Here is a 27,574-nt window from a genome sequence, read left to right on the forward strand (position 1 = left end):
AGCATGTACTGGTGAAGACTGCACAAGCGTCCCTGATAACCAGCAATTTCTGATATCAGAGGCTTGTGTTTCCTCCTGCAAGCTGCTGCTGTCACAGTTCATGTCTTTGGTTACTTGCGATGTGAGATAGTAGTGGCTTGCAGGAGGAAACGCTTGTGTTGGTAAGCCAACATCCTTGGTTACCCACAATTTACACTATACCACATATAACAGTTCCAACTCGCTTACAAATTTGACTAAAGAACAGACAAACCTAAATCTATCTTGTACACAATCTGGGGACTGCTAGGATTCATAGAGCACCATTAAAATTATTCTTTGATGTTAAAGGGGTTGTCCACTTCCAGCAAATATTTGATATTGATATTTGTCTTAAGTGTTAAATCTCTCAAATATTTTTCTCTCTGTGCTTCATTTGTAATCTGCCTAATGTGTGCCCTGAAAGCTTGAAGGAAATATCATTTCTCTGGTTAGCCAATCATGGTATCATTCCTTTAGCACTTTTGTATTAACATCACAGAAGAATTTTTTTTATTTTTCTTGCCTTGCATTGTACTTCTATGCTTTTCTCAACATCTTTAGAGACCATCAATTCCACAGTGCATTCGATTACGGGTTTACATACATTACATGTACAATCAAATTAGTAAAATAGACACCAAACTGATGGAAAGAAGACCTTGCCAGTGAGGGCTCACAATCATTATGGTAATAATAATAATCTTTATTTCTATAGCACCATCCAATTCTGTAGCGCTTTACAAATCATAGGGGACATATACAAATACAGTAATACATTACAAATGGTCATATGGAACAATAGGAGTTCTGATTGTGGGTAGTAAGTATGGAAATATGTAGTCTGTAGGCTGCAAAACAATTTACACAGAAAATATTACGCTTATACAATTAATGGGGACTTTACCAACACAGCCAAATCACCGGAGGTGTGACTGCCTGGACCCTGCTCTCTTCTGCCATCTCTCGGTCACCTCCAGAGATTTAACCATTTTCTGCTATTCTGTGGATTAATGCTATCCATGTAATATATATACATACACACACACTATATATACACACAATTTATACCCTATTAAACCCCTATAGGCTGTAGTTTTATCATTCATTGTGAATTTGTTTTATTTTTGTGAATTCCAGATGTGGAATCGCCGCTCTGATCCTGTGCTGCACATTGAATTACGCCGCTGGGCAGATCTCATGATCCTCGCTCCTTTAGATGCTAACACTTTAGGGAAAATTTCAAGTGGGATTTGTGACAATTTGGTGGTAAGTAAAGATGACGTATTGTGGTGGATTCTCAAAAGCATACATGGGCTTCCATGGAGACTCAATACATGGATTTCCTGCTGTACTGTATTGTAGTTTTTAGGTCATGATAGAGTGTATGGACATCATAGATAGAGGTTCCCCATTTGGATGTTTTTGACATTGAGACATTCTCTATGAGTCAGAGTTCATGATGAATTGATTTGATTCTAGCTCATTCCATAGGGATCAACTGATTGATTTCTCTGAGATGTGGACAGTATTATCAGACTTAAAGGAAATGTACCATTTGATTGGATGCATTATGAATCAAACATACCTTGATAATGCTGTACCTACGCTGATGCAGAAACGTATCTTGTTTAATCCCCTAATTGAGTGGTTTTGCTGAAAAAACTATTATAAAATTATGATAATGAGCCTCTGTTGCTCCTGTGGCTGGCTCAGCTTCTCCTCTTACCCTAATTATGCACTGCTTTAGAGATTGATGTAATGACTGTTCTCCCTGATGGGCAGAAGTAATCAATTGCTGCACCATCCCCCAACTGCTGTGTATGAGTCATCCTGCTCAGGTCGATAAGTCCAGTCTGGACAGTTCATGAAGCTCCATGCAATGTGTTTATGAACGGCAGTCTGCATGCAACCCAGCTGAATTTTATAATTGTTTTTTGAGCAAAACCACTCGGATCAGGGATTAAACAGATGTGTTTCTGCATCAGTGTAGCTACAGCATTCTCAAGTTATGTTTGGTTCACAATACATAAGTACATAAATAAAAGGTAGATTTCCTTCAATCCACTTATCCCTCCACTGCTCCTATCAGTAGTGGATTATCATATAGGTGGTTTGGCTGGTATCCTAGGGTGCAAAGCTTCAAAACCAAATTTTATTCAGAGAACGACCTTCACTCAAGAAATCCTCTTACACATGCTCTCAATACACAACAGCAATTTCAGGACCTAAGAAGGTGCTGCAAGCCCCTACAAGTGAATTCCAGACTAGTAGGGGCTATAATATTCATACAGCTGACGACCCATGGCAGTCTTAATCCACCCCTGTCTCCTATTCCAATGATTATGAGATTATAACTGTCCATTATATTCTGGTTAGTAAAAAGATTATTCCAATATCCTTGATATGGATGAATATTAACAATTGTGGAAAGCAAGGAAAGGTGCAAAGCTTGCATCTTTCCTTGTCTACCCCAATGCCTAATACACATTGGGGCAGATTTACTTACCCGGTCCATTCGGGATCCAGCGGCGCGTTCTCTGCGGTGGATTCGGGTCCGGCCGGGATTCACTAAGGTAGTTCCTCCGACGTCCACCAGGTGGCGCTGCTGCGCTGAACTTCCCCGAGGCCCGCCGGAATGCCCTGAAGTTCGCCGGTCTATAACTGGTGAAGGTAAGCGCGAGTCCCGCAACACCTTTTTTTTTTTTTTTTAAATGCGTCGGGAAAATGCGAATTGGGCCTTTAGTAAATGACCCCCATTGTTTATATCCTGATCGCAAAAAACACCCACTTGTCAGTCTGCCTCGCTCCATGGGAAACGGCCTAACTTGCTGATTAGTGGGGATCTCAGTGCTGAGACCCCCGCAGATTGCAAAAACGATGGGTCCATCGGAGGGGTCTTCGGCATTCTATGAGGTTAATGTAAAAAAGCACCAAGAAGCAGAGACCAACAAGAGCAAGAATGTGAGGTTTGAGATGAATATAGGTTTTTTTTTTTTTTAATTATTCTGCTGTGTCATTCGGAGTCTTTAAAGTTTGCCTGATATATTATCATAAGACTCCATCATTACTTCCCATGCTTTATAAATACAATTAGTGGCTGAGGATCTGATTAAAATTTCATTTGTTATAATCCTTGCAGCACAAAACCCCTACACTAGACACTAGACCACACAGCATTACATGTAGTAAACATCATTCACTGAACATGTTGCCTTATCAGTCATATTCCGCGATGAACAACATTGCTATCATTCATCTTTAAACAGGTTTCCGGGATAAAAATATTTATAACATATCAATTGAATAGTGAGAGTCCAACAGAGCAGACCCCCATAGATCAGCTGTTACACAAAACATAAAGCAGGAAGCAGACAGCTCTGTTCTCTGTGTAGTGGTGACACCAGGTTACTGCAGAAAAGCTCCCAAGTTATTTAAATTGAACTAAGCTGCGGTCAGCCACTACACAGTTACATTCTCTGCTTATCAGCTGCAGTTTATATGTGTGGGACATATTGATGACCCCTTTATTCCTCGTCTTATACTCCACGTCCGATTGTTGCTGCTAATATTAAATGGAAAAAACTGGGCAGTGTAAATAGGCCTTTAATCCCTTACCGACATGTGACGTAATACTACGTCACATGCCGGGTGCATGGAGAGGGCTCGCGGCCTGAGCCCTCTCCATAGCCAGTAAGTCTTTGCTGCATATTGCTTTAAAATGATGGCACTGCATGGGCACCGCAATCTTGCCGAGGATCGTCATTCCCTGTGACGTCAGAGGGGAGTGGCGACAACCTCGGGTTTTCCGAAGACCTGAAGCTTCTTCGTGTTAACCCTTTCATTACAATGTGCTATCAGCACATTTTAATGAATGAGGAGGAAAATCCCCATATACTGCCATACTGTAGTATGGCAGTATATGGTAGGATCGATCAGACAACCTAGGATAAAAGTACCCTAGGGAGTCTGAAAAATAGTAAAAATAATTTTAAAAAAACTTAAATAAAATTATAATAAACATAGAAATTCATATCGGCTTCTTTCTCTAGAACTGATATAAATATAAATATCGCTGCGTGCGAAAATGCCCGATCTATCAAAATATACCGTAATAACGTTTTTTCACTGCGTCTAACCCTGTAACGGAAAATAGCACCCTAAGTCGAAAATTGCACTTTTGTGCCATTTTAAAAAATATAATATAGGTTCTACAGTCCTAAAAATGATAACATTGTAAATGTCATCAAAAGTTGGAAAAAACGACACCTCCCAAAGCTCTGTATACAAAGTATAAAAAGCGCCAGAATATGGCAAAATCCCCCAATTTTTTTTTTGTACAGAAGGTTTTAATTTTGTATGTATGAAAACATCATAAAACCTATACAAATTTGGTATGCCCGTAATAGTACCAACCCAAAGAATAAAGCAGACATGTTGTTTGGGGTGTACAGTGAAATCCGTAAAATCCAAGCCATAAGAAAATGGCTCAAATGCATTTGTTTCAACAATTTCACTGCATTTGGAATTTTTTCCCCGCTTCCCAGTACACGGCATAGAATATTAAATACTGTCACTATGAAGTGCAATTTGTTACGCAGAAAATAAGCCATAACACAGCTCTGTAGATGGCAATATAAAAAAGTTATAGATTTTTGAAGGTGGGGAGTGAAAAATACAAATACAAATGCAAAAACTCATTTAAATTAGATAGCAGAATATACCACTTCTTTCTAATCAGTAAATATGTAAATCTGTATGGTATTTTCAGGTGCTCGTGCCCATAGGCAGCAATATTCTGCAATTTATTAATTGAGTTCTTTAGGCATCTTCTATGCCTATAAGGAGCAATACACATTATATAACATATATTGCGAGTAGTGCAGTAATGGTGTTTTCTATAATCTATAATGAAATGACTGCTGCATAATATTCCCCTATAAAACCAGCATGTGCCAGTAAGAATTTCAGGATATAGTATTTTTTAAATACTTATAGCAACCTGGAAATTAATAAATATACAAATTGAAAACTCTGTTATTAGCTCCTTTTCTGGTGACCTATTACTTTGTTAATTTTATTTGTATACGCTCCCCATAATGTGTAATGCGTTATGGAATTTGATGGTGCTATATAAATATAGATTATTTTTATTATGGTTTTATATAGGGCATTCGTACAGTGGTCGTTTGCTTTTGTTCATGAGCTGTAATACTATTACAAGTATTACTAAGTAGATCCCTTTTGTAACTAATCAGCTTGAAAGCATGGCTTCAAATCCAGTTCAGCTAGTCTACAAGTTTTATTATTCTCGTTATTAAGTGACGGTTTTGTGACAAATGACATCAAAACCTCCACATGTGACATCCAGTGGAGCCATTACCTCTGCCTTGCTCTTCCATCTGTAACAAATTCCTTTAAAAGTTTATTGCCCCGTGTTATCTTTACGATGTCCTTTTCTGTCTTTCTGTTCAACATCTTCTGTACTATTCTTCTTTGAGTCTATAGTGGATAACAGAATTTTTACTCAATTCTTACATTGCTAAAAACAAAAAAACTAATCAGAAGGTTCACATAGCCCTTAAAGGTGCCAATTTGGGACCCTCAACCAACTACAGGACCTGTATCCGGAATCAACATGTATCAAGCCTCTACGTGGCCCCATGTAAAAAAAAAAACATTTATACTATGGCTGTGTCCTCTGCATGCCTCTGAGCACGATGATGTATGAAGCCGGGGTTAGTCCCTTCATTGCGCAGTGTCGTATCCAGGGCGCACGCACAGTGAAGGCGGGGTGTACTACTCCAGCTTCACTTGCATCAGAACGCCGATGCATGGAGCTCAAGAGGGAAGGTAAGTATACAAGTTTTTTTTTTTAATTGCGCCCACGTAGGAACCTCATACATGACGATTCGGGACACTAAACCACCAGTCCTTAAGGACCTTTGGGTGGTTTTGTGCCCCAAATCACCCTACCAGGTTCTCTTTAAAGCCAACATTTTCACAGGCTTTAACAATGATCTACCACTAGGTGGCATGTGTGCCTGAAACATGAACCAACAATGTAAAGCTACGGGTTTCATCCAAATATTGATTTATAGGTACAGTGCTAACAATGAGAAAAATGACATGACGTTAAATACTATTGCATCAAAATAACAAATACAGGCAGTCCCCGGGTTTCGTAAAAGATAGGGTCCGGAGGTTTGTTCTTAAGTTGAATTTGTATGTAAGTCGAAACTGTATATTTTATAATTGTAGCTCCAGGCAAAAAAAATGTTGTCCCCAGTGACAATTGTAGTTTAAACATTTTTTGCTGTAATGGGACCAAGGATTATCAATAAAGCTTCATTACAGACATCTTACAGCTGATCGTTGCAGTCTGGGACTAAAGTAAAGCATTCAGAAAGCTTTACCAGAGGTCAGAGGGGTCTGTCTGTAACTATGGGTTGTCTGTAAGTTGGGTGTCCTTAAGTAGCGGACCGCCTGTAGTGATATTGCAAGCTTTTTGAGCACATAAGTTTCTGTATAAGACCGTTTACAGCAGAGTGAGTAAGCTAGAGCACACTCATAGGGGGAGATTTATCATTGGGCAGGATTTTGAGCAGTTGTCTATGTGTTAGACTGGCAGGTTTCCAACAGTTGGATTTATAGTCCGGTGTATGTGCAGTGTTAAATGCCTTCTGATGTGAGTATCAGCTGTGTGTACTCTATGCAAATAGACTGCACCAGTCACATCTGCTCAATTTATGTTTTTTTGCAATGTTTTTCACAGGAAATTCTCAGAAACCTCAAACATAACATTGAGCAAAAACTTCAAAATTGTGCAACTTTGAGATAAATCTCCCCCCTGTAGTAGCAATGGACCCACATACACCACCTCCTATGAGGTGTAGTTTTCCAATTAAATTTGTGTTCTTTTGAAAATTCTCAGTTGATAAATGTGGTGTTGCACACTTTTTTTTTTCCACCATTGCGTGACTTCCGAGTTGCGACATTTATACGCCAAGAAGCTACATAGGACTAATGATAAATCTCCCCCCATAATGTCTGACAAAGAGAACTAGTTTTCTTGAAAGTTCAACATCAAATATCCTCAAAAAGATATTTCCCGATTTCTTTACTTTTCTTCTGCTCTCTATTGCTAACACGGTACAAGTTTATATCGGGGAGAAATTTCCAATGAATGCCCTCCAGCCTTTATCTAGTTATTTCATACATTATTCATTGTAAAATCATCTATTTTTTATCATGTAAATGAGGCTGGTCACATGGTCAGAGGCAGTGATGTCACCCCTGTTTCCCCTCCCCTCTCCTCCCCCTGCTCATGTCTGTGTGTAATGTATAGTAAAGCATTGCTAGAGTGTGTGCTGCATCTGCTGACATGCTGCATCCTCCTAATATACAGGTGAGAGATACAGACATCAGCTACACATGAATCTGACATGTTCTGCTGTAACATGGCTGCAGCCTGGAGCTGCTGTATCTCTCCTACACACACACACACATGCACACACAGGCTGCAGGGGGCGTGGCCACCAGCACCAGGAAGCACATCATTATACAGGCTGTCAGTCATGCACTGGGGGTGTGGCTGTGCCTCCCACTCATGAATAAGGTCGACAGCTTGAATATGCTAATGCTTCATTGGACATTTCACATGTCATTTGCATACAGCTTTAGGACCTCATTGCTTAGGTTTACAGGCATGTAGAGGGACAATGAAGGGATAGAGGCAATGCTCTCTAATGGCAGTTTATGAAAATATATTTAGTTTAGGGGGGTTATTTTGCATGACGGGTTCTCTTTAACATCAAGCATTACTTTTTCAGAAAGTTCATATAATGTGGGGTAATAGCCAAACTAGTATATCTACATTACCAAGTACACAATCTGTCAGAGATCCTATACCAAGATAATCCATACATACAGTGATATATCACTGAGATAAACTGGGGCAGTAAAACTGAAGTTTCTTCTAAATATGAGTGCAAGGGTGGTGGAAGTTCAGAGATCTTCTGTCTTTACTCTGAATAAATCTAAATTTTCCCCAGGCCCTGGCAGTACAATGTAGGATCATTTGGGAATTCAATACAATCATTGCAGTCATTGATACAGGACTTAAAAAAACTTGGTCACCCCTGCACCCACAACCTATCCCCATAAGATTATCAACAGATCAATGACCTACTAACCTATAACCCCTTCTCACTTTAACAAAAACCTCACTTTTATTACCCTGGCTTATCTCAATGATGTATCACAACATGTAAGAACTGATGTACTAATTAGTAGATGACAATTGAGATAAGACTTTTGAGATAAGTTTTTTTGTTGGATGGAATAATAATAATCTTCATATAGCGCCAACATATTCCGTAGCTCTGTACAACTCATAGAGCACATACACAAATAAAATAAAACATTATAGAGTACAAACAGTCATATGGAACAACAGGAGTGAGGGCCCTGCTTTCAAGAACTTACAGTCTATGAGGATGAAGGGTGGGAGGGGGGGGGGGGGTGTCACAAGAGCTTGTATAATGGTCCAGTTATTTTTTTAAGGAAGCAGAGTAAAATAATTTAATAAATGAAGATGCTGCTTGAACCAGCCATCAGCTGTCATAGTCAATGGGAATGCAGAGAAGCCTGGAGCTTGGTATCTGGCGTTTGCTGTATAACAGATGGGGGAGGACATAGGATGGGTTTGTGAAGAGAAAGCTGAAATTTCATGCAGTTAGCAAGTGTTATAGGCTTGCTTAAAGAAATTAGTTTTAAGAGCATGTTTGAAACTTTGGAGATTGGGTATTAGTCCGATAGGCTGCTGAAAGGCATTCCAGAGAATTGGTGCAGCTCGGGAGAAGTCTTGGAGATGTGAGAGGTTTGGATTAAGGTGGAGATTAATCTAAGATCACTGTCAGATCGAGGAGCACTAGCTGGGCGGTAGACTGAGATGAGAGAATGGAGATAAGGAGGTACAGCATCATGCAGAGCTGTGTGGATGAGTGATTGGTGATTATTTTAAACTCTATTTGTATGGAGACTGGCAGCCAGTGCAGTGACTGGCACAGACTGGAGGCATTAGTGTAGCGTTGGGTGTGAAACACAAGCCTGGCTACTGCATTGAGAGTAGATTGGAAATTAGAAAGTGGCAAACTGATTAGTAAGGTGTTACAGTAGTCTAGGTGAGGTTGAATCGGAGTGATAGTTAGCATTTTAGAACCTTCAGTAGTAAGAAATGAGCAGATTTAAGCGATTGAATATACGGTGCCTTGGGATAATCATGATCCCACAGACCAAGATGGAGAGGTCAGGATAGACTCGATTGGTAGATGGTGGAAAGACAAGAAGTTAAGTCCTAGAAAGATTAAGTTTCAAGAAGAGAGAGGACATGATGTTAGAGACAGCTGAGACAGTCATTGGTTTTTTTCAGTAAGTGCTGTTACGTGCAGAAGTATATAGTGGGGTATCATCAGCATAAAGATGATACTGGAAGCCTAATCTGCAGTATAAAGGGAAAAGGGAATAGGACCTAGGACTGAGCCCTGAGGATCCCACACAGTGAGAGGAAGATGAGAAGAGAAAGATGCAGAAAAGGAGACTCCGAAAGTGCAGTCAGAGAGATAGGAAGAAAACCAAGAGAGTGCAGTGTTCTTCAGGCCTATGGAGCAAAGCATCCTGAGGAGGAGCTGGTGGTCCACAGTATCACACACTGCTGAGAGATCCAGAAGAATAAGGAGAGACTACTCAGCTTTGGATTTAGCAGTGAGTAGATCACTGGAGACTTTAGAAACAGCAGTTACCGTGGAGAGCATAGAGTGGAAACCAGATGGAGAGGGAGTTAGCAGAGAGATAGCAGGTTAGTTGAGAATACATCAGGCACCCCAGGAGTTTTGAGATGAAAGGTAGATTAGATGCTGTTTGATAGTTATCAGCCTTGGATGGGTCCAGGAAAGCTTTCTATAGTAATGGGGTGACAACAGCATGCTTGAAGAAAGAGAGATGGACACCAGAAGAGAGAGAAATGTTGAAAATTTTGAGGTGAGAAGTTACTGCTGGGGAGAGGGACAGTAGGAGATGTGAGGCGATGGGGTCACTGATGCAGGTAGTGGGTCGAGCAAAGCAAAGGAGCCTGGGTTAAAAGAGGAGAGTGAGCAGGGTAAGGTACTGGAGGGAAGTGGATTAATGGAGTTGGTGGATTGAGAAATTATTTCCTGGCGAATTCGATTTAAAGGTAGGTGGCCAGATCATCAGCCCCAAGGGCTGTGACAGCTGGCTGCACATTTGGTGTTGGTAAGGAGTGAAGAGTATGGAAGAGCAGATATTCGATTAGTGGAATAGACCTGTTTAGCAAGGTGAAGGGCGGAGTTGTAGGGTCTTACATTTTAAAATGCAGAAAGTCTGCAGATTAGTATGAATTTCTCCACAGACATTTGGCACACCTACAGCACTGCTGAAGAAAACGGGTTTGGGGCATGTGCCAAGGTTGCAGACACCTGTGTCAAAAGGCTCAGACTGAGGGTGGTGTCGCCGCATCCACGGCACTTTTGAGAACATGATTATAATGGTTAGTAGCCAGGTTAGCACAGGAGAGAGAGGAGATGGGGGACAATGATGAACGCAGAGTTTCTGCAAGATGGTGAGTACTAATGGGGTGCAGGTTCTGGTATGTATCATAACTGGGCATATTCTGTACTGAAGAAAAACTATGTACAGTCAACGAGAAAAACATATGGTCTGAAAGTGGAAAGCAGTATAAGTGAAGAAAGACTAAAGAAAGTCGGGCAGAGGCCAAGTGTTTCCCTCCTGGTGAGTGGGAGAATCTGAGAGTTGTAAGAGTCCTAAAGAAGTAGTTAGTGATAAGAGCTTAGAGGCACAAGGGGAGATTAGGGTGTTAATAGGAATGTTAAAGTCTCCCAGGATGAGTGTTGGAATATCACAGCATAGAAATTGAGGAAGCCAAGAAGCAAAGTGGTCGAGGAACTGATAGGGTGAGCCAGGAGAACGCTATACTACAGCCACACGAAGAATGGGAGGATGTGGACCTCTAAAAGGCAATAGAGGTTATAAAGTTCAGACATTTTATTTACTTTTTTTTTGTTAACTGAATTTTTATTGAAGTTATTTACTTTAATTTCAATTAAAATATTTTTGTACCATGTTGGCCAGTGATTACATAGCTAAAAGATGAGAGCCCTAAGTTGTTGATAATTTTTTTTTGGCTAATTGAAAAGGGTGCTGATAATCGCACTACTCGGGTCTCTTCATCAGGCATGGTATAAGACAACATCAATAGAACACACATTTATACACAAATGGACACAGTAAGGCTATGGTTGAGAGGACAAGTGACAATCAATGTAAGGAGAGAAGAGTAAACACTATTATCAGTAAATATTGTCCCTTTATTAAGTTCTGATCCATGGTAGTGATGATCCCACCGGGTCTGAGGAGCAGATTCCTCAAGAGTCATAGAATGACCTAAATCCACAAGACTCATTCATCCCTGTTTTGAGTGAAATTACCTGGGATAATGTAATCCCTCTTAGAATTAGGAATTTTTAATCTGTCAGTAGTTTTTGGGGGGGATTCATTATGGTCAATTCCCTGGAATGCTGTACCCAGGTCTATCTGACTAATACCAAAACTCCAAAGCTTCAAACGTTCCCTTAGAACCCACTGCTATTAGCCTATTACTGCTAACTGCATGCTAACTCTCTTTATTAACCAATTGGGTACCCCCCCCCCCCACCCCCCCTGTATGTTTTCCGGCAAACACCAGATACCAAGCTCCAGGCTTCTCTGCAGTCCCACTGATTTTGTATTTAAGATTGCGGCTGATGAATGGTTAAAAAAGCTGAATTTTTATGTCTCCTATGATTTGTAAATTGGAACACAATATGATGATATACATATATACTATTATTATAGCCACATGAATCTCCCCCCTCCCCATCAGTTTCAGCCTTTCTCTGACCTGCCCATCAGATGGGGCGTGAGTATCACATTTACTATGGTTCCTATTATTGCTGGATTGGACAGTGAGCTCCTGATAATGATGTTTTTTACATTGGGGACTTATCTATAGCAGAGAAGCGGGGTGGGGTGTCTGGAAATCCTGCTATCCTTCTGTAAAATAGGGTGTAATTTACATGCAATTCCCCTTAGCACTTCAAGCTGTGGGTTGTAGGTGAGAACAACAAGGAACCCGTGGTTCTGTTTTTTTTTTTAATCATATTGCAGGAGATGATTTCTTGGAATCCAGGTGGCTCTGGGAATTTGATTTCCAGTGGTGCTTGGATTCAGTGACTGTAGACAATAGAGTTTTTTATGTATTTGTTGGGTGGTCAATTAATGGTTCATGGTACAGTGATGCTTCAATCTGATTGTTGTATATTTTGATGACAGTATCCAGAAAATTAATTTCGGTTGACACAAAAGTATATAACATCACATTTTGTTCTGACTAATATGGTACCACTCTATTTTTTATATATTTTTTATATTTTGTATATCTCTATTGCTGATGTGATGATCTGGAAAATTTGCTATCGATTGTGAACATGCTCTTCCTGAAGTATCATCCTTGGTTTTACTTAGTGGTAACACTTAAAGGGGTATTACCATTTGGGCATTTACATTTAATTAAATTCATTTGCCTTATGTAAACATTTCTTTAATTGGATGTTAATTAAAAAAATGTTCCTGTGTGAAGATAATTTCTCATAAATGTAGTGATATTGTCCCTTAGAAACCAGATAGCTTCCTCGGATACGACCACGTCACACTCTGGCAGCGGTGGCCAGACTTGCGCTATAGAGTCCTGCCAGACCACCAGGATTCAGCAATCATTACCACAGGGTGGCTGTGCGACATGTAGTAACTCCAGGACATTTTATATACAATAACCTTTTGTTTCTTTGTGCACTCAATCCATCTGAGGTGGCCATATCCGAGGAAGCAACCTCGTTTCTAAGGGGAAACATGGCTACATTTATTAGAAATTATCTTCACACAGGAACACTTTTTTTTAATAACATCTTATTGAAGAAATGTTTATGTATGGCAGATTAATGAAACTGATTGTGAGTGTCCAGATGAGAATACCCCTTTAAGTGCTACAAAACCTCTACTGAGGGTCTAGAGTCAGTTTTTCTATACAGTACATACCCACTCATTAGGTATAAGTAACATGACTTCCAGGCTGTAGTATTCAGGTAGTCACAGTGCAGTCATGGGGTTCCACAAACTAGGCCAATACTTGGGGAAAGGGATCAATTACTCAGACATATATATATATATATATATATATATCCTTGTCCTTGATTTTTTTTTTTATCTTGGTGTGCTTTTTATTTTGCAGACATGCATAGTTCGTGCATGGGACTTAAAGAAGCCATTGCTCTTCTGTCCAGCTATGAACACCGCCATGTGGGATCATCCAATCACAGCAGAACAAATTGAACGCCTATGCAACTTTGGCTACATAGAGATTGCTTGCATTGAGAAAACACTGATGTGTGGTGACAAAGGTCAGGAATTGTATAGTATGTGTAATAGTGTTTGCTCTTTATGTAGTATTTTATTTGTATATGTCACTTATGATTTGTAAAGCTCCTTTGAATATGATGGTGCTATATAAATAAGGATTATTATTAGAGATGAGCGAGCACTAAAATGCTCGGGTACTCGTTATTCGAGACGAACTTTTCCCGATGCTCGAGTGCTCGTCTCGAATAACGAGCCCCATTGAAGTCAATGGGAGACCCGAGCATTTTTCAAGGGGACCAAGGCTCTGCACAGGGAAGCTTGGCCAAACACCTGGGAACCTCAGAAAAGGATGGAAACACCACGGAAATGGACAGGAAACAGCAGGGGCAGCATGCATGGATGCCTCTGAGGCTGCTTAATCGCACCATTATGCCAAAATTATGGGCAACAGCATGGCCATGACAGAGTGACAGAATGAAGCTAGATAGCATCTAAAACATCCAATAATTGACCCTGACACTATAGGGGACGGCATGCAGAGGCAGCGGCAGCAGGCTAGAGAGTGTCATGGCGACATAACCTAAATGGACTCAGGCTTCAAACCAATGGGTGGCAGAGAGGAACCAAAGGAGGTGAGCAAGAAGCGCTCAAATAATATCGGTACATGATAAAAGTTTGCCAGTATATTTTGTGGATTACACAGCAGGGTGGCGACAAAGTTAACATGGAAGCCATGAAAACAACCCAAAATTCTGCCTGACACAGCTCGTTTGATAAGGGGACCATGTATGGAGGCAGTGAACTAGTAGTAGATTAACCCCTTAACGCTCTGCGCCGTAGCTCTACGGCGCAGAGGTATAAGGGATGTATGAAGAGGGCTCACGGGCTGAGTCCTCTTCATACAAAGGTGGGGGTTTTTGCATTCTGCACAAAACCCCCACCGCTAATAACCGCGGTCGGTGCTTGCGCGCGGGCGCCGCCATCTTTTTTTCGATCGCCACGCCCCCGAACGTCATCGGGGGGCGGCGATCGGTTGCCATGGTAGCCTCGTGTCTTCTCTTGACACGAGGCTACATGGCAGCTGCAGATTCGTTACAATGAGCCAGTGGCTCATTGTAATGAATGTGCTGCAAAAATGCCATATATTGCAATACAGAAGTATTGCAGTATATGGTAGCAGCGATCTGACCATCTAGGGTTAATGTACCCTAGATGGTCTAAAAGATAGTGAAAAAAAAAAGAAAAAAAAAAGTTTAAAAAATAAAAAAAATTAATAAAATATTAAAAATTCAAATCACCCCCCTTTCCCTAGAACTGATATAAAACATAATAAACAGTAAAAATCACAAACATATTAGGTATCGCCGCGTCCCAAAATGTCCGATCTATCAAAATATAAAAACGGTTATGGGCGGCGGTGACCTCCGAGGCGGGAAATGGCGCCCAAATGTCCGAAATGCGACTTTTACACCTTTTTACATAACATAAAAAATGAAATAAAAAATGATCAAAATGTCGCACAGACCTCAAAATGGTAGCAATGAAAACGTCGCTTCATTTCGCAAAAAATGACCCCTCACACATCTCCGTGCGCCAAAGTATGAAAAAGTTATTAGCGTCAGAAGATGGCAAAAATTTTTTTTTCTTTTTTGTACACATTCGTTTTATTTTTGAAAATGTATTAAAACACAATAAAACCTGTATAAATTTGGTATCACCGCGATCGCACCGAACCAAAGAATAAAGTAGGCGTGTTATTTGAAGCGAAGAGTGAAAGTCGTAAAAACTGAGCCCACAAGAACATGACGCACGTGCGGTTTTTTTTCAATTTTTCCACGTTTGGAATTTTTTTCAGCTTCGCAGTACACGGCATGTTAAAATAAATAACATTACGGGAAAGTAAAATTTGTTACGCACAAAATAAGCCCTCACACAGGTCTGTACACGGAAAAATGAAAAAGTTATGGATTTTTGAAGTTGGAGAGCGAGAAATGAGGCGAAAAACCCTCCGTCCTTAAGGGGTTAAAGGTGCTGCAGTTAAAACTATGTTAGTTGGATCTTGGCATGGAGCTGGCGCTCCGCTGCCAGGCGAGCTTTCGCCAATCCAAGCCCCTGTCTCTAGGCTACTCCTCAAACAGCACTTCTAAGAACCTTTTGTATAAGATCAAGTGTAGTAGCGTTCTTATAAGTTTGGGATATGGCGGGTGAGGGGAATGTAAACAGATGCGCAAGAAGCGCTGAAATAATATCGGTAAATGATAAAAGTTTGCCAGTATATTTTGGGGATTACACAGCAGGGTGGCGACAAAGTTAACAAGTTTGATGTGGAAGCCATGAAAACAACCCAAAATTCTGCCTGACACAGCTCGTTTGATAAGGGGACCATGTATGGAGGCAGTGAACTAGTAGTAGATTAAAGGTGCTGCAGTTAAAACTATGTTAGTTGGATCTTGGCATGGAGCTGGCGCTCCGCTGCCAGGCGACCTTTCGCCAATCCAAGCCCCTGTCTCTAGGCTACTCCCCAAACAGCACTTCTAAGAACCTTTTGTATAAGATCAAGTGTAGTAGCGTTCTTATAAGTTTGGGATATGGCGGGTGAGGGGAATGTAAACAGATGCGCAAGAAGCGCTGAAATAATATCGGTAAATGATAAAAGTTTGCCAGTATATTTTGTGGATAACACAGCAGGGTGGCGACAAAGTTAACAACTTTGATGTGGAATCCATGAAACCAACCCAAATTTCTGCCTGACACACCTCGTTTGATAAGGGGACGATGTATGGAGGCAGCTATATGGACGACTTTTGGAGGTAGCAATGGAGACAACGTGTGGAGGCTGCTATGGAGACAATTTAATTTGGATAGTGCCTGTATGTGGCAGTCCAAAAAAGTTTTCAAACCAGAGGAGCAGGTAGGTGGCCCTCCAGAAAAATGGAATAGATTGAGTGCCTGTATGTGGCAGTCCAAAAAAGTTTTCAAACCAGAGGAGCAGGTAGGTGGCCCTCCAGAAAAATTGAATAGATTGAGTGCCTGTATGTGGCACTCCCAAAAATTGTTTAAAACAGAGGACCGGGTAGGTGGCCCTCCAGAAAAATTAAATGCATAAAGTACTATAGCTAGAGCCAGTGGGCCCTGTCAAAAAATAGCCAGTTTCCTCTGCTTTAGTGTACAAAGAGGAGGAGAAGGAGGAAAATGAGGAGGAGGAGGAGTGCATAAATTATTCAGGTTGAGCTTCCTTCACCTGGTGGAGATTGGAAATTATGAGAAATCCAGGCTTTATTCATCTTAATAAGCGTCAGCCTGTCAGCGCTGTCAGTCGACAGGCGTGTACGCTTATCGGTGATGATGCCACCAGCTGCACTGAAAACCCGCTCGGACAAGACGCTAGCGGCAGGGCAGGCAAGAACCTCCAAGGTGTACAGCGCCAGTTCATGCCACATGTCCAGCTTTGAAACCCAGTAGTTGCAGGGAGCTGTGTGATCATTTAGGACGATGGTATGGTCAGCTACGTACTCCCTCACCATCTTTCTGTAAAGATCAGCCCTACTCTGCCGAGACTGGGGACAGATGACAGTGTCTTGCTGGGGTGACATAAAGCTGGCAAAAGCCTTGTAAAGCGTACCCTTGCCAGTGCTGGACAAGCTGCCTGCTCGCCTACTCTCCCTCGCTACTTGTCCCGCAGAACTACGCACTCTGCCGCTAGCGCTGTCAGAAGGGAAATACTGTTTCAGCTTGTGCACCAGGGCCTGCTGGTATTCATGCATTCTCACACTCCTTTCCTCTCCAGGGATGAGAGTGGAAAGATTTTGCTTGTACCGTGGGTCCAGGAGAGTGAATACCCAGTAATCGGTGCTGGAATAAATTCTTTGAACGCGAGGGTCACGGGATAGGCAGCCTAGCATGAAATCTGCCATATGCGCCAGAGTCCCAACGCGCAAGAATTCACTCCCCTCACTGGCCTGACTGTCCATTTCCTCCTCCTCCAACTCCTCTTCTTCTGCCCATACACGCTGAACAGTGAAGGTCTGAGCAATGCTCCCCTCTTGTGTCTCGCCAACATTCTCCTCCTCTTCCTCCTCCACCTCCTCCGATATGCGCTGAGAAACAGACCTGAGGGTGCTTTGGCTATCAACAAGGGAATCTTCTTCCCCCGTCTCTTGTGACGAGCGCAAAGCTTCCGACTTCATGCTGATCAGAGAGTATTTCAACAGGCCAAGCAGCGGGATGGTGAGGCTGATGATGGCGGCATCGCCACTGACCATCTGTGTTGACTCCTCAAAGTTACTCAGCACCTGACAGATATCAGATATCCACGTCCACTCCTCATTGTAGACTTGAGGAAGCTGACTGACCTGACTACCAGTTCTGGTGGAAGTTGACATCTGGCAGTCTACAATCGCTCTGCACTGCTGGTTAACTCTGGATAACATGGTTAATGTTGAATTCCACCTCGTGGGCACGTCGCACAACAGTCGGTGAGCGGGCAGTTGGAGGCGGCGCTGCGCTGCCCTGAGAGTGGCAGCATCTGTGCTGGACTTCCTGAAATGCGCACAGATGCGGCGCACCTTCGTGAGCAAATCTGACAGATTGGGGTATGTCTTGAGGAAACGCTGAACTATCAGATTTAACACATGGGCCAGGCATGGCACATGTGTCAGTCTGCCGAGTTGCAGAGCCGCCACCAGGTTACGGCCGTTGTCACACACAACCATGCCTGGCTTCAGGTTCAGCGGTGCCAGCCACAGATCAGTCTGCGCCGTGATGCCCTGTAATAGTTCTTGGGCGGTGTGCCTTTTATCGCCTAGGCTCAGCAGTTTGAGCACCGCCTGCTGTCGCTTAGCGACGGCACTGCTGCTGTGCCTAGAGCTAGCGACTGATGGCGCCATGCCCACGGATGGTAGTTCGGAGGAGGAGGTGGAGGAGGGGTGGGAGGAGGAGGAGGAGGCATAGTAGGCCTTTGAGACCTGGACCGAGGTAGGCCCCGCAATCCTCGGCGTCGGCAGTATATGACCAGCCCCAGGGTCAGACTCGGTCCCAGCCTCCACCAAGTTAACCCAATGTGCCGTCAGCGATATATAGTGGCCCTGCCCGGCAGCACTCGTCCACGTGTCCGTGGTCAGGTGGACCTTGTCAGAAACGGCGTTGGTCAGGGCACGGATGATGTTGTCTGACACGTGCTGGTGCAGGGCTGGGACGGCACATCGGGAAAAGTAGTGGCGGCTGGGGACCGAATACCGAGGGGCGGCCGCCGCCATGAGGTTGCGAAAGGCCTCGGTCTCTACTAGCCTATAGGGCAGCATCTCCAGGCTAAGCAATCTGGAGATGTGGACATTAAGGGCTTGGGCGTGCGGGTGGGTTGCACTATATTTTCTTTTCCGCTCCAGCGTCTGGGGTATGGAGAGCTGAACGCTGGTGGATGCTGTGGAGGATCGTGGAGGCGACGATGGGGTTTTTGTGCCAGGGTCCTGGGCAGGGGGCTGACTATCAGCTGACACAGGGGAAGGAGCAGTGGTGTGCACGGCCGGAGGTGAATGGGCTTGGTGCCACTGATTCGGGTGTTTAGCATTCATATGCCTGCGCATACTGGTGGTAGTTAAGCTAGTAGTGGTGGAACCCCTGCTGATCCTGGTTTGGCAAAGGTTGCACACCACAGTCCGTCGGTCATCCGGTGTTTCCTTAAAGAACCTCCAGACTTCTGAAAATCTAGCCCTCGCCGCGGGAGCCCTCGCCGCGGGAGCTTCACTAAGTGACACATTTGGCGCTGATGCACCTGCTCTGGCCCTGCCTCTCCGTCTGGCCCCACCACTGCCTCTTCCAACCTGTTCTGCTATAGGACTCTCCTCCGTCTCAGAAGCACTGTGTTCACCCGGCCTCTCAACCCAGCTTGGGTCTGTCACCTCATCATCCTCCGATCCCTCAGTCTGCTCCCCCCTCGGACTTCCTGCCCTGACAACAACTTCACCACTGTCTGCCAACCGTGTCTCCTCATCGTCGGACACCTCTTTACACACTTCTTCCACTACGTCAAAAAGGTCATCATCACCCACAGACTGCGACTGGTGGAAAACCTGGGCATCGGAAAATTGCTCAGCAGCAACCGGACAAGTGGTTTGTGACTGTGGGAAGGGTCCAGAAAACAGTTCCTCAGAGTATGCCGGTTCAAATGCCAAATTTTCCTGGGAGGGGGCAGACTGGGGGGGAGGAGGCTGAGGTGCAGGAGCTGGAGGAGTGCCGATTTCGGTGACATGGGTGGACTGCGTGGAAGACTGACTGGTGGACAAATTGCTCGAAGCATTGTCGGCAATCCACGACATCACCTGTTCGCACTGTTCTGGCCTCAACAGTGCTCTACCACGAGTCCCAGTAACTTGAGACATGATGAACCTAGGGAGTGTAGCTCTGCGGCGTTCACCTGCTCCCTCATCAGCAGGTGGTGTCTCACCCCACCCAGGACTACGGCCTCTGACCCCTGCAGTAGATGGACGCCCACGTCCCCACCCTCGTCCTCGTCCTCTACCCCTAGCCCTCGGGTTAAACATTTTGAAAATGAAAGTTATATAACTTTAATTTTTATTTTAACTTTTTTTTGTGTTTTTTTGTGTTTTTTAGGTTTTTTTTGTGTTTTTTAGTTTTTAAAACCAAACAATGCTATCCTATTGCTATGGCTATTTTCTAGCCAAGTATGAAAGCACACTGCTATGCCAGATGAGATGACGCTGAGTTATGAAAAAATAAAAGGAAAATAAAAAGGAAATGGCAGACTGTGCCTAATTGAAATCCAACCCCTAATAAATTATCCCACTTCGGTCTTTGCGATGGATATGTGCGTCACTAAGCGCTAAACACAGCGGTCGCAAGTCTCACTCCAAATTCCTCACAATTGGCTAGTATATGCACTGCAGCAAGGACAGCCACCAGCAGATCAACCAGAAATAAAATATATATAACGCTATTGTAGGCGTAAGTAAGCCGTTTGGATTCTCCTTTGGCTATTTTCTAACCAAGTATGAAAGCACACTGATGAGATGACGCTGAGTTATGAAAAAATAAACGTAAAATAAAAAGGAAATGGCAGACTGTGCCTAATTGAAATCCAACCCCTAATAAATTATCCCACTTCGGTCTTTGCGATGGATATGTGCGTCACTAAGCGCTAAACACAGCGGTCGCAAGTCTCACTCCAAATTCCTCACAATTGGCTAGTATATGCACTGCAGCAAGGACAGCCACCAGCAGATCAACCAGAAATAAAATATATATAACGCTATATGTAGGCGTAAGTAAGCCGTTTGGATTCTCCTTTGGCTATTTTCTAGCCAAGTATGAAAGCACACTGATGAGATGACGCTGAGTTATGAAAAAATAAACGTAAAATAAAAAGAAACTGCCAGACTGTGCCTAATTGAAATCCAACCCCTAATAAATTATCCCACTTCGGTCTTTGCGATGGATATGTGCGTCACTAAGCGCTAAACACAGCGGTCGCAAGTCTCACTCCAAATTCCTCACAATTGGCTAGTATATGCACTGCAGCAAGGACAGCCACCAGCAGATCAACCAGAAATAAAATATATATAACGCTATTGTAGGCGTAAGTAAGCCGCTTGGATTCTCCTTTGGCTATTTTCTAACCAAGTATGAAAGCACACTGATGAGATGACGCTGAGTTATGAAAAAATAAACGTAAAATAAAAAGAAACTGGCAGACTGTGCCTAATTGAAATCAAACCCCTAATAAATTTTCCCACTTTGGTGTTTGAGGTGGATATGTGTGTCACTAAGAGCTAAACACAACGGTAGCAAGTCCCCCTGCAAATTCCTCACAATATGGTACTAGCTGCACTACTAGTGCCAGCAAGCCCAGCCACAAGCAAACAAAAAAAAAAAAGTATAACGTTATTGTAGCCCTAAGAAGGGCTGTTGGGTTCTTGTTGAATCACTCCTGCCTAACACTATTCTAATAGAACACCCTAACGCTTTCCCTGACCAGCAGCAGCTCTCTCCCTAGCGGCATCCAGACACAGAATGATCCGAGCAGCGCGGGCAGCGGCTAGTCTATCCCAGGGTCACCTGATCTGGCCAGCCAACCACTGCTATCGACGTGTAAGGGTACCACGTCATGCTGGGTGGAGTGCAGAGTCTCCTGGCTTGTGATTGGCTCTGTTTCTGGCCGCCAAAAAGCAAAACGGCGGGAGCTGCCATTTTCTCGAGCGGGCGAAGTATTCGTCCGAGCAACAAGCAGTTTCGAGTACGCTAATGCTCGGACGAGTATGTTCGCTCATCTCTAATTATTATTATTCTTGCAACGTTTCTTTGGGATATTCTGTACAGGATAACCTGTGTCCTGTGGTGATATTTGAAGCAGTTTTGTGTTTTGGAAATCACATGTACAGCTTAGATTATGGCAGTCAACAGATATTATATATCTATATCAAGCTGAAAGCTCTGCTATGCTTGAAGATCATTGCTTTCTTTAGATTTACAGATTCATTAGCAATGTATATATAGTTCTTTGAAATTACAACAGTCACTTATTTGTGGTTTATGGTCATTGTAGTTTAATTCTTATGTATTATACCTTCTCCTTTTGTTCCCAGGATATGGCGCTATGGCGGAGGTCAGCACAATCCTGGAGAAGGTGAAGGAGCTGCTGTCTAAGAATCTACCTCACCTAACTGTGTCAGTCCCTGGTTATGTCTAGATTTGAATCACTGTGTTTTTAGCTAGAGCAAGGAGTTAATAATGTAGGCAATAGTTCATACAACAAATAAGAATAAATTATATTAATTATATGATGACAGAGTCAACACAGAGTGTGGGAAGATATTATATTTTTATTGGTTCACAGACCAGAAGGCAGCCTTGCGGCTAAACTGTTCCTATAGAGCTGACATCAAATAATAAAAAAGGAAAATAAAAGTCTAAAGAAGTCATTTTCAATGTAATTTCTATATGTGTGTGAGTCAAACACAACTTTAGTAAACTCTATACCTATTTATATGTCTGTGTTTTTTTATTGTGCCATAAGGACTAAGAATTGGGAACACAATAAAACGTAATACCTAAACATCAATGGAAGTCCGCCCCCGCCCCACCCCCTCTACCTGCAGTCCCCAAATAGATTAGGCGTCAATAGTGATCATGCATCATCCAGCTCCTTAACTCCACCTCACTTCCTGTCATGTGCATTGAGCAGGCGGGGGAGGGAGGGGGACAGTGTAGAGTAAAGGAAGAATGTAACAGGAGACTGAGACACAGGCCGCTGCAGCTGAACTCGTTGCATGCTGCTGGCAGGGAGCCATTTAATGTGAAATAAAGTTTTATAAAGTACTGAAATTATTCAGAATGTTGACAAAGGCATAGCATAGGCTATTAGAACCTGTCGCCAGCTAAAAATTACATTCCTTTTGATAGGTTTGCTTTTATTTCATCTCTAAAAAGCTCCGCCACTGCTTTGTAAAAGTGAACATCTACATTGCAACCATACCTGTACATTGGTGAGCAGCAGTCTCCTTTTAAAACTTATTTTTATAGATTTTTTTTTTTACTATGGAAGAAGCACTCTGGGGGTGTTACTAGAACTACTCCAGGATCCGACTTCTTAGCCCCCTACTGCACCACATCTTTTGCCTTCTCCAGCTCTTCCCTAGAGGAAGTCTTCTGCGCAGCCGCACTGAGTAGCAGACAGCTGAAGGGGGGGCTAAAAGTGCTGCAGGGGTTCCAGAAGCCAGGGTCTGGAGGGGCTCTGTTGATGCCTCCAAAGCTGATCTTCAATGTACAGGTATAGCTGCAATGTAGACATTCACCTCTAGAAAGCAGTGGTGGAGCTTTGTAGAGGTGAAAGTTTTAGATTTCCTCTAAAGAATTCCTCTGCATTCTCAGCATGTGAAATAATTTTAGCCAAATGTGCATTCATGTAATACAAATATATAAGGTATTTATATATATATAAGGTATTAATGGAAAAATCCTAGGAACTTGTGGTAATGATGAGTTAAGTTACAGTCTGGGGAGCAGACTGTAACTTAACCTTTCCACTCCTGTTATAATGCAATTACAGAAAATCAATGCAGAACCTTAACAGGCTGGTGAAAAAGGAAAATGCTCCTCCTAATTAGAGGGCTATTGCCTCATTAGGACCAGCATCAGACTGAGAGTGTCGGCTTAATTTGCAGCAGGAGACCGGCCGTGCTGGGCAGTTTAACCCCTTAGCTGCCCAACACACATGTGAGGTGTTAGGGTGTTTCCATTGCAGCCAGAGGTCTGAACAAGACCCATGTTACTACCATTTACGGAAGCCTATTAGACCCGGTCAAAGACTGGATGAAATGGGTAAGCTGTCAGTGATACACTGACCGATACAATACAGAAGCTCTGCAATATATTGTATGAGGGATCAAGGTATCCCAAGTGTTACATCCTTTAGTGGGAGAGTGTAAAAAAAAAAAAAAGTTAAAATAAAGTATAAAAAAACGAAATAATAAAAATCATAAAACATTCCAAAAATCTCCTTTTTCCCTTTAAGTAGATATGCAGTGTATAAAAAAAATTAAACAATATAAACCACTACCACAAAATGAGTATTTCCGTGTCCGTAGGGACCTTTACTTATAAAAATTAAACACAAACTATTCCAGAATTGTCATTTCAGTGCTTACCTTCTCCCCAAAAATTACCAGGAATAAACAAGACCTTGTAATGCTCTTTTGATTGAAGAATTAAAAAGTTATGGCTCAGAATATGGCGACACATAAAGATATGGAATTTCACCAAAAAGGATTATTCATGTGCAAAAGAAGTTACAAAAGAGCTGTCACCCTAAATAAACCACATAGGAGCTGCTTACTAGCCCACAGCCCAATTTTGAGTATTGCAGTGTTAAATAGCTAGTTTAATAAGAACATACCGAGGAAACCTCGGACCACCCCCTCATGGATATGCCGGAGCGCTATGTAGTGCAGTGTTTTCCAGCTTATCGGTATGTTCCAATAAAGCTAGCGATTTAACACTGCTATTACTGGGGTAGAGCTAGGAAGCTGCTTACTTTAGTAAGTGTAGGGTTTATTTAGGGTGACAGGTACTCTTTAAACATTCCAAAACCTGTACATGTTTGGAGTCTCCTTAACAATACATACCTACAGAATATTTTTTTTCAAATTTTTAGGCCTCATGTACACGTCTGCATGATGGGAGACGTGAGCTGGCTGCAAAATCGATCGCTTGCTCACGGCTGCCATAGACATGCATTGCATCGCGGGATGGTGTGGTGAGCACATTTTTGTCTCGCGCACCGTGTCTGAGCCAGTCAGCAGACGTGCCCCTGTGCGCTTTCATTACACTTCTAAACTGAGTCAAAGTGTTAGAGGGAGATTTATCATATGCCGGCACTCCTGCATGATAGAGATATGTTAGGAGGCCTCTCAATGTATCAGGCAGGCGGCGGCCGCCTGGTAAGACTACCCTGGTCTGCCCTGGCGTAGATTTGCGTATAAAATTACGTGCCTGTGCCTGCAACCTCTACTTCCCCTCCACTCCCACAATGCACTGTGCAAAAATACTCCACTTTTTCTGGAGAAGTATTTTTAGTCAGTGAAGAATACAAAACTTGTAGTCATGTGGCAGCTGCTTGGTTCGTGTAGTATGTTAAGAAAAGTGTAGTAGTGAAAAATCAAAAATCTTCTAAGATGTAAATACCTTTGTGTAAAACTACAGAAGGAATGATACCTTTATTGGCTAACCAGAAAAATGATATTTGGTGCAAGCTTTCAGGGCACACAGGCCCCTTCTTCAGGCATGGATACAAATGAGAGAAAAACACAACATTTGAGGGATGTTACACTAAGATAATTAGTACATATGGTGAGACTCAATTAAGATAAGCTGGGGTAATAAAACTGGAGGTTATGTTACACAGAGAAGGGTCATGGGGAGGGGGTAGTCCTAGGATGGCAGGGGTCTGGAGTTAGTCTCTTGTGGGGATTGAAGTGAGTCCATGTAATGAGCCATAAACCCAGGTGCAATACTGAGGCCTTGCATCTGTGACTGGAAGGTCACCATCAGTTTGAACTCCCAGGTTTTCCTTTCTCTGTTGTCCTTATAGTCACTTTTCAGTACCAGGCAGTCCCCAGGTTACATACAAGATTTTATCATTGTATTCCCAGCCAGAACTTTTTTGGTCTCTGTGACAATTGGATTTTAAAAATGTTGGGTTGTCATAATAATCATTATTAATACTAAAGCTTCATTACAGACACCTGTGATAACTGTTATAGGTGATTATTGTAGCCTGGGGCTAAAGTACAGTAAATTACCAATATCCAGAGGTCCATTTGTAACTAGGGGTCGTATGTAAGTCGAGTGTTCTTAAGTAGGGGACCACCTTGTATTAGGACCTTTAACCCCTTAAGGACGCAGGGTTTTTTCGCTCATTTGTTGCTCTCCATCTTCAAAAATCCATAACTTTTTCATTTTTCCATGTACAGAGCTGTGTGAGGGCTTATTTTGTGCGTTACAAATTTTACTTCTCCATAACATTATTTATTATTACATGCCATGTATTGGGAAGCTGTAAAAAAATTCCAAATGTGGAAAAATTGGAAAAAAAAAAAACATGTTTGCGTCACATTCTTGTGGGCTCCAAATAACACCTCTACTTTATTCTTTGGTTCAGTACGATCGCAGTGATATCAAATTTATACAGGTTTTATTGTGTTTTAATACATTTTCAAAGATTAAACAAATGTGTACAAAAAAAACTTTTTCACACTATGTTGCATGGAGATGTGTTAGGTGTCATTTTTTAGCGAGATGAGCCGACGTTTTCATTGCTTCCATTGACTGTGCAACATTTTGGTCACTTTTTATTACATTTTTTATGAAAAGTAAAATAGTGTAAAAGTCGCGTTTCGGACATTTGGGCACCATTCTCCGTTATGGGGGTCACTGCTGGCAATGAGCCACTGGCTCATTGTAACAAAACTGCAGAAAGCATGCAGCCTTGGGTCTGACGAAGACCTGAGGCTATCATGGCAACCGATCGTCGCCCCCCCCCCCCCCCCAGTGATGTTCAGGGGAGCGACAATCAGATCAGATCTTTTAAATGCCGGCGGCATTGGAGGAGTTAATAGATGCGATCGGTGCAAGCTCCAACCGCGGTTATTAGCGGTGGGGGTTTGCTGCAATATACAACAACCCCCACCTGTGTATGAAGAGGACTCAGCCCGTCAGCCCTTTCATACACACCCCCCCCCCCTCCTCTACAAGTAGAGCTACGGCGCAGAGTGTTAAGGGGTTAAATTCTTCTCGCTGTGGCCTAGTCTAGAAAAGGGTTTTCCCACAGGTGTATTCATCTCCTCGCTTATGGTGTGTCTATGAGTGTAGACAGGACTGTGTGCTGGTCACATACCAAAGACTGAGTAAAGGGCACTGTCCTGCTGTTGCAGCATCAATGCTGCTGTTCAACTGGCAGACAGGGACTCCTTGTATCCTATTTTTCTATGAAGCAAGGATTCCCGTTCCACTGTCTATGGAATCTGACAAAGTAAATACGCTGGGGCTCTTTTTCCTATTGTACAGCGTTGTCGGAGGTTTCCGATCATCTGTTGTAGAACTAGGAGCTTCTTACTTTAGCATGCCCCAGTAGCCTCTTAAGAAAATAATGCAAATACATCAGATTAACCCCTTAACGCTCTGCGCCGTAGCTCTACGGCGCAGAGGTATAGGGAATGTATGAAGAGGGCTCACGGGCTGAGTCCTCTTCATACAGAGGTGGGGGTTGTTGCATATTGCAGCAAACTCCCACCGCTAATAACGACGGTCCGTGCTTGCACCGATTGTGGCTATTAACCCGTCCGTTGCCGGCGGCATATAAAAGACGGCGGCGCTCTGGCGCTGTCATTTTTATTCCGATCGCCGCGCCCCGAACGTCATCGGGGGGCGGCAATCGGTTGCCATGGTAGCCTGGGGTCTTCGTTTGACCCGAGGCTTAATGGCTTCTGCAGATTCGTTACAATGAGCCAGTGGCTCATTGTAATGAATGTGCTGCAAAAATGCCATATATTGCAAT

The 27,574-nt window shown here is 42.8% G+C and overlaps 1 protein-coding gene across 4 annotated transcripts in view; it reads left to right on the forward strand.

Moving 5' to 3' along the window:
- The window catches only part of PPCDC (phosphopantothenoylcysteine decarboxylase), a 34,984-nt gene extending 12,475 nt beyond the window's left edge, over nucleotides 1-22,509 (forward strand). For 2 of the 4 annotated variants that reach the window (XM_072147961.1, XM_072147962.1), the window contains exons 4-6: nucleotides 1,159-1,287; nucleotides 13,382-13,550; nucleotides 22,107-22,509. In XM_072147961.1, the coding sequence (XP_072004062.1) occupies nucleotides 1,159-1,287; nucleotides 13,382-13,550; nucleotides 22,107-22,210 (402 nt within the window). In that variant the 3' untranslated portion in view covers nucleotides 22,211-22,509. Of the gene's footprint in view, nucleotides 1-1,158; nucleotides 1,288-10,454; nucleotides 10,586-10,606; nucleotides 10,658-13,381; nucleotides 13,551-22,106 lie in introns of those variants that run through there. The other 2 variants (XM_072147963.1, XM_072147964.1) reach the window with 2 other exon arrangements.
- Nucleotides 22,510-27,574: the final 5,065 nt, after the last annotated feature.

This window comes from Engystomops pustulosus, chromosome 4 (genome assembly GCF_040894005.1).
Source record: "Engystomops pustulosus chromosome 4, aEngPut4.maternal, whole genome shotgun sequence".
Lineage (NCBI taxonomy): Eukaryota > Metazoa > Chordata > Amphibia > Anura > Leptodactylidae > Engystomops > Engystomops pustulosus.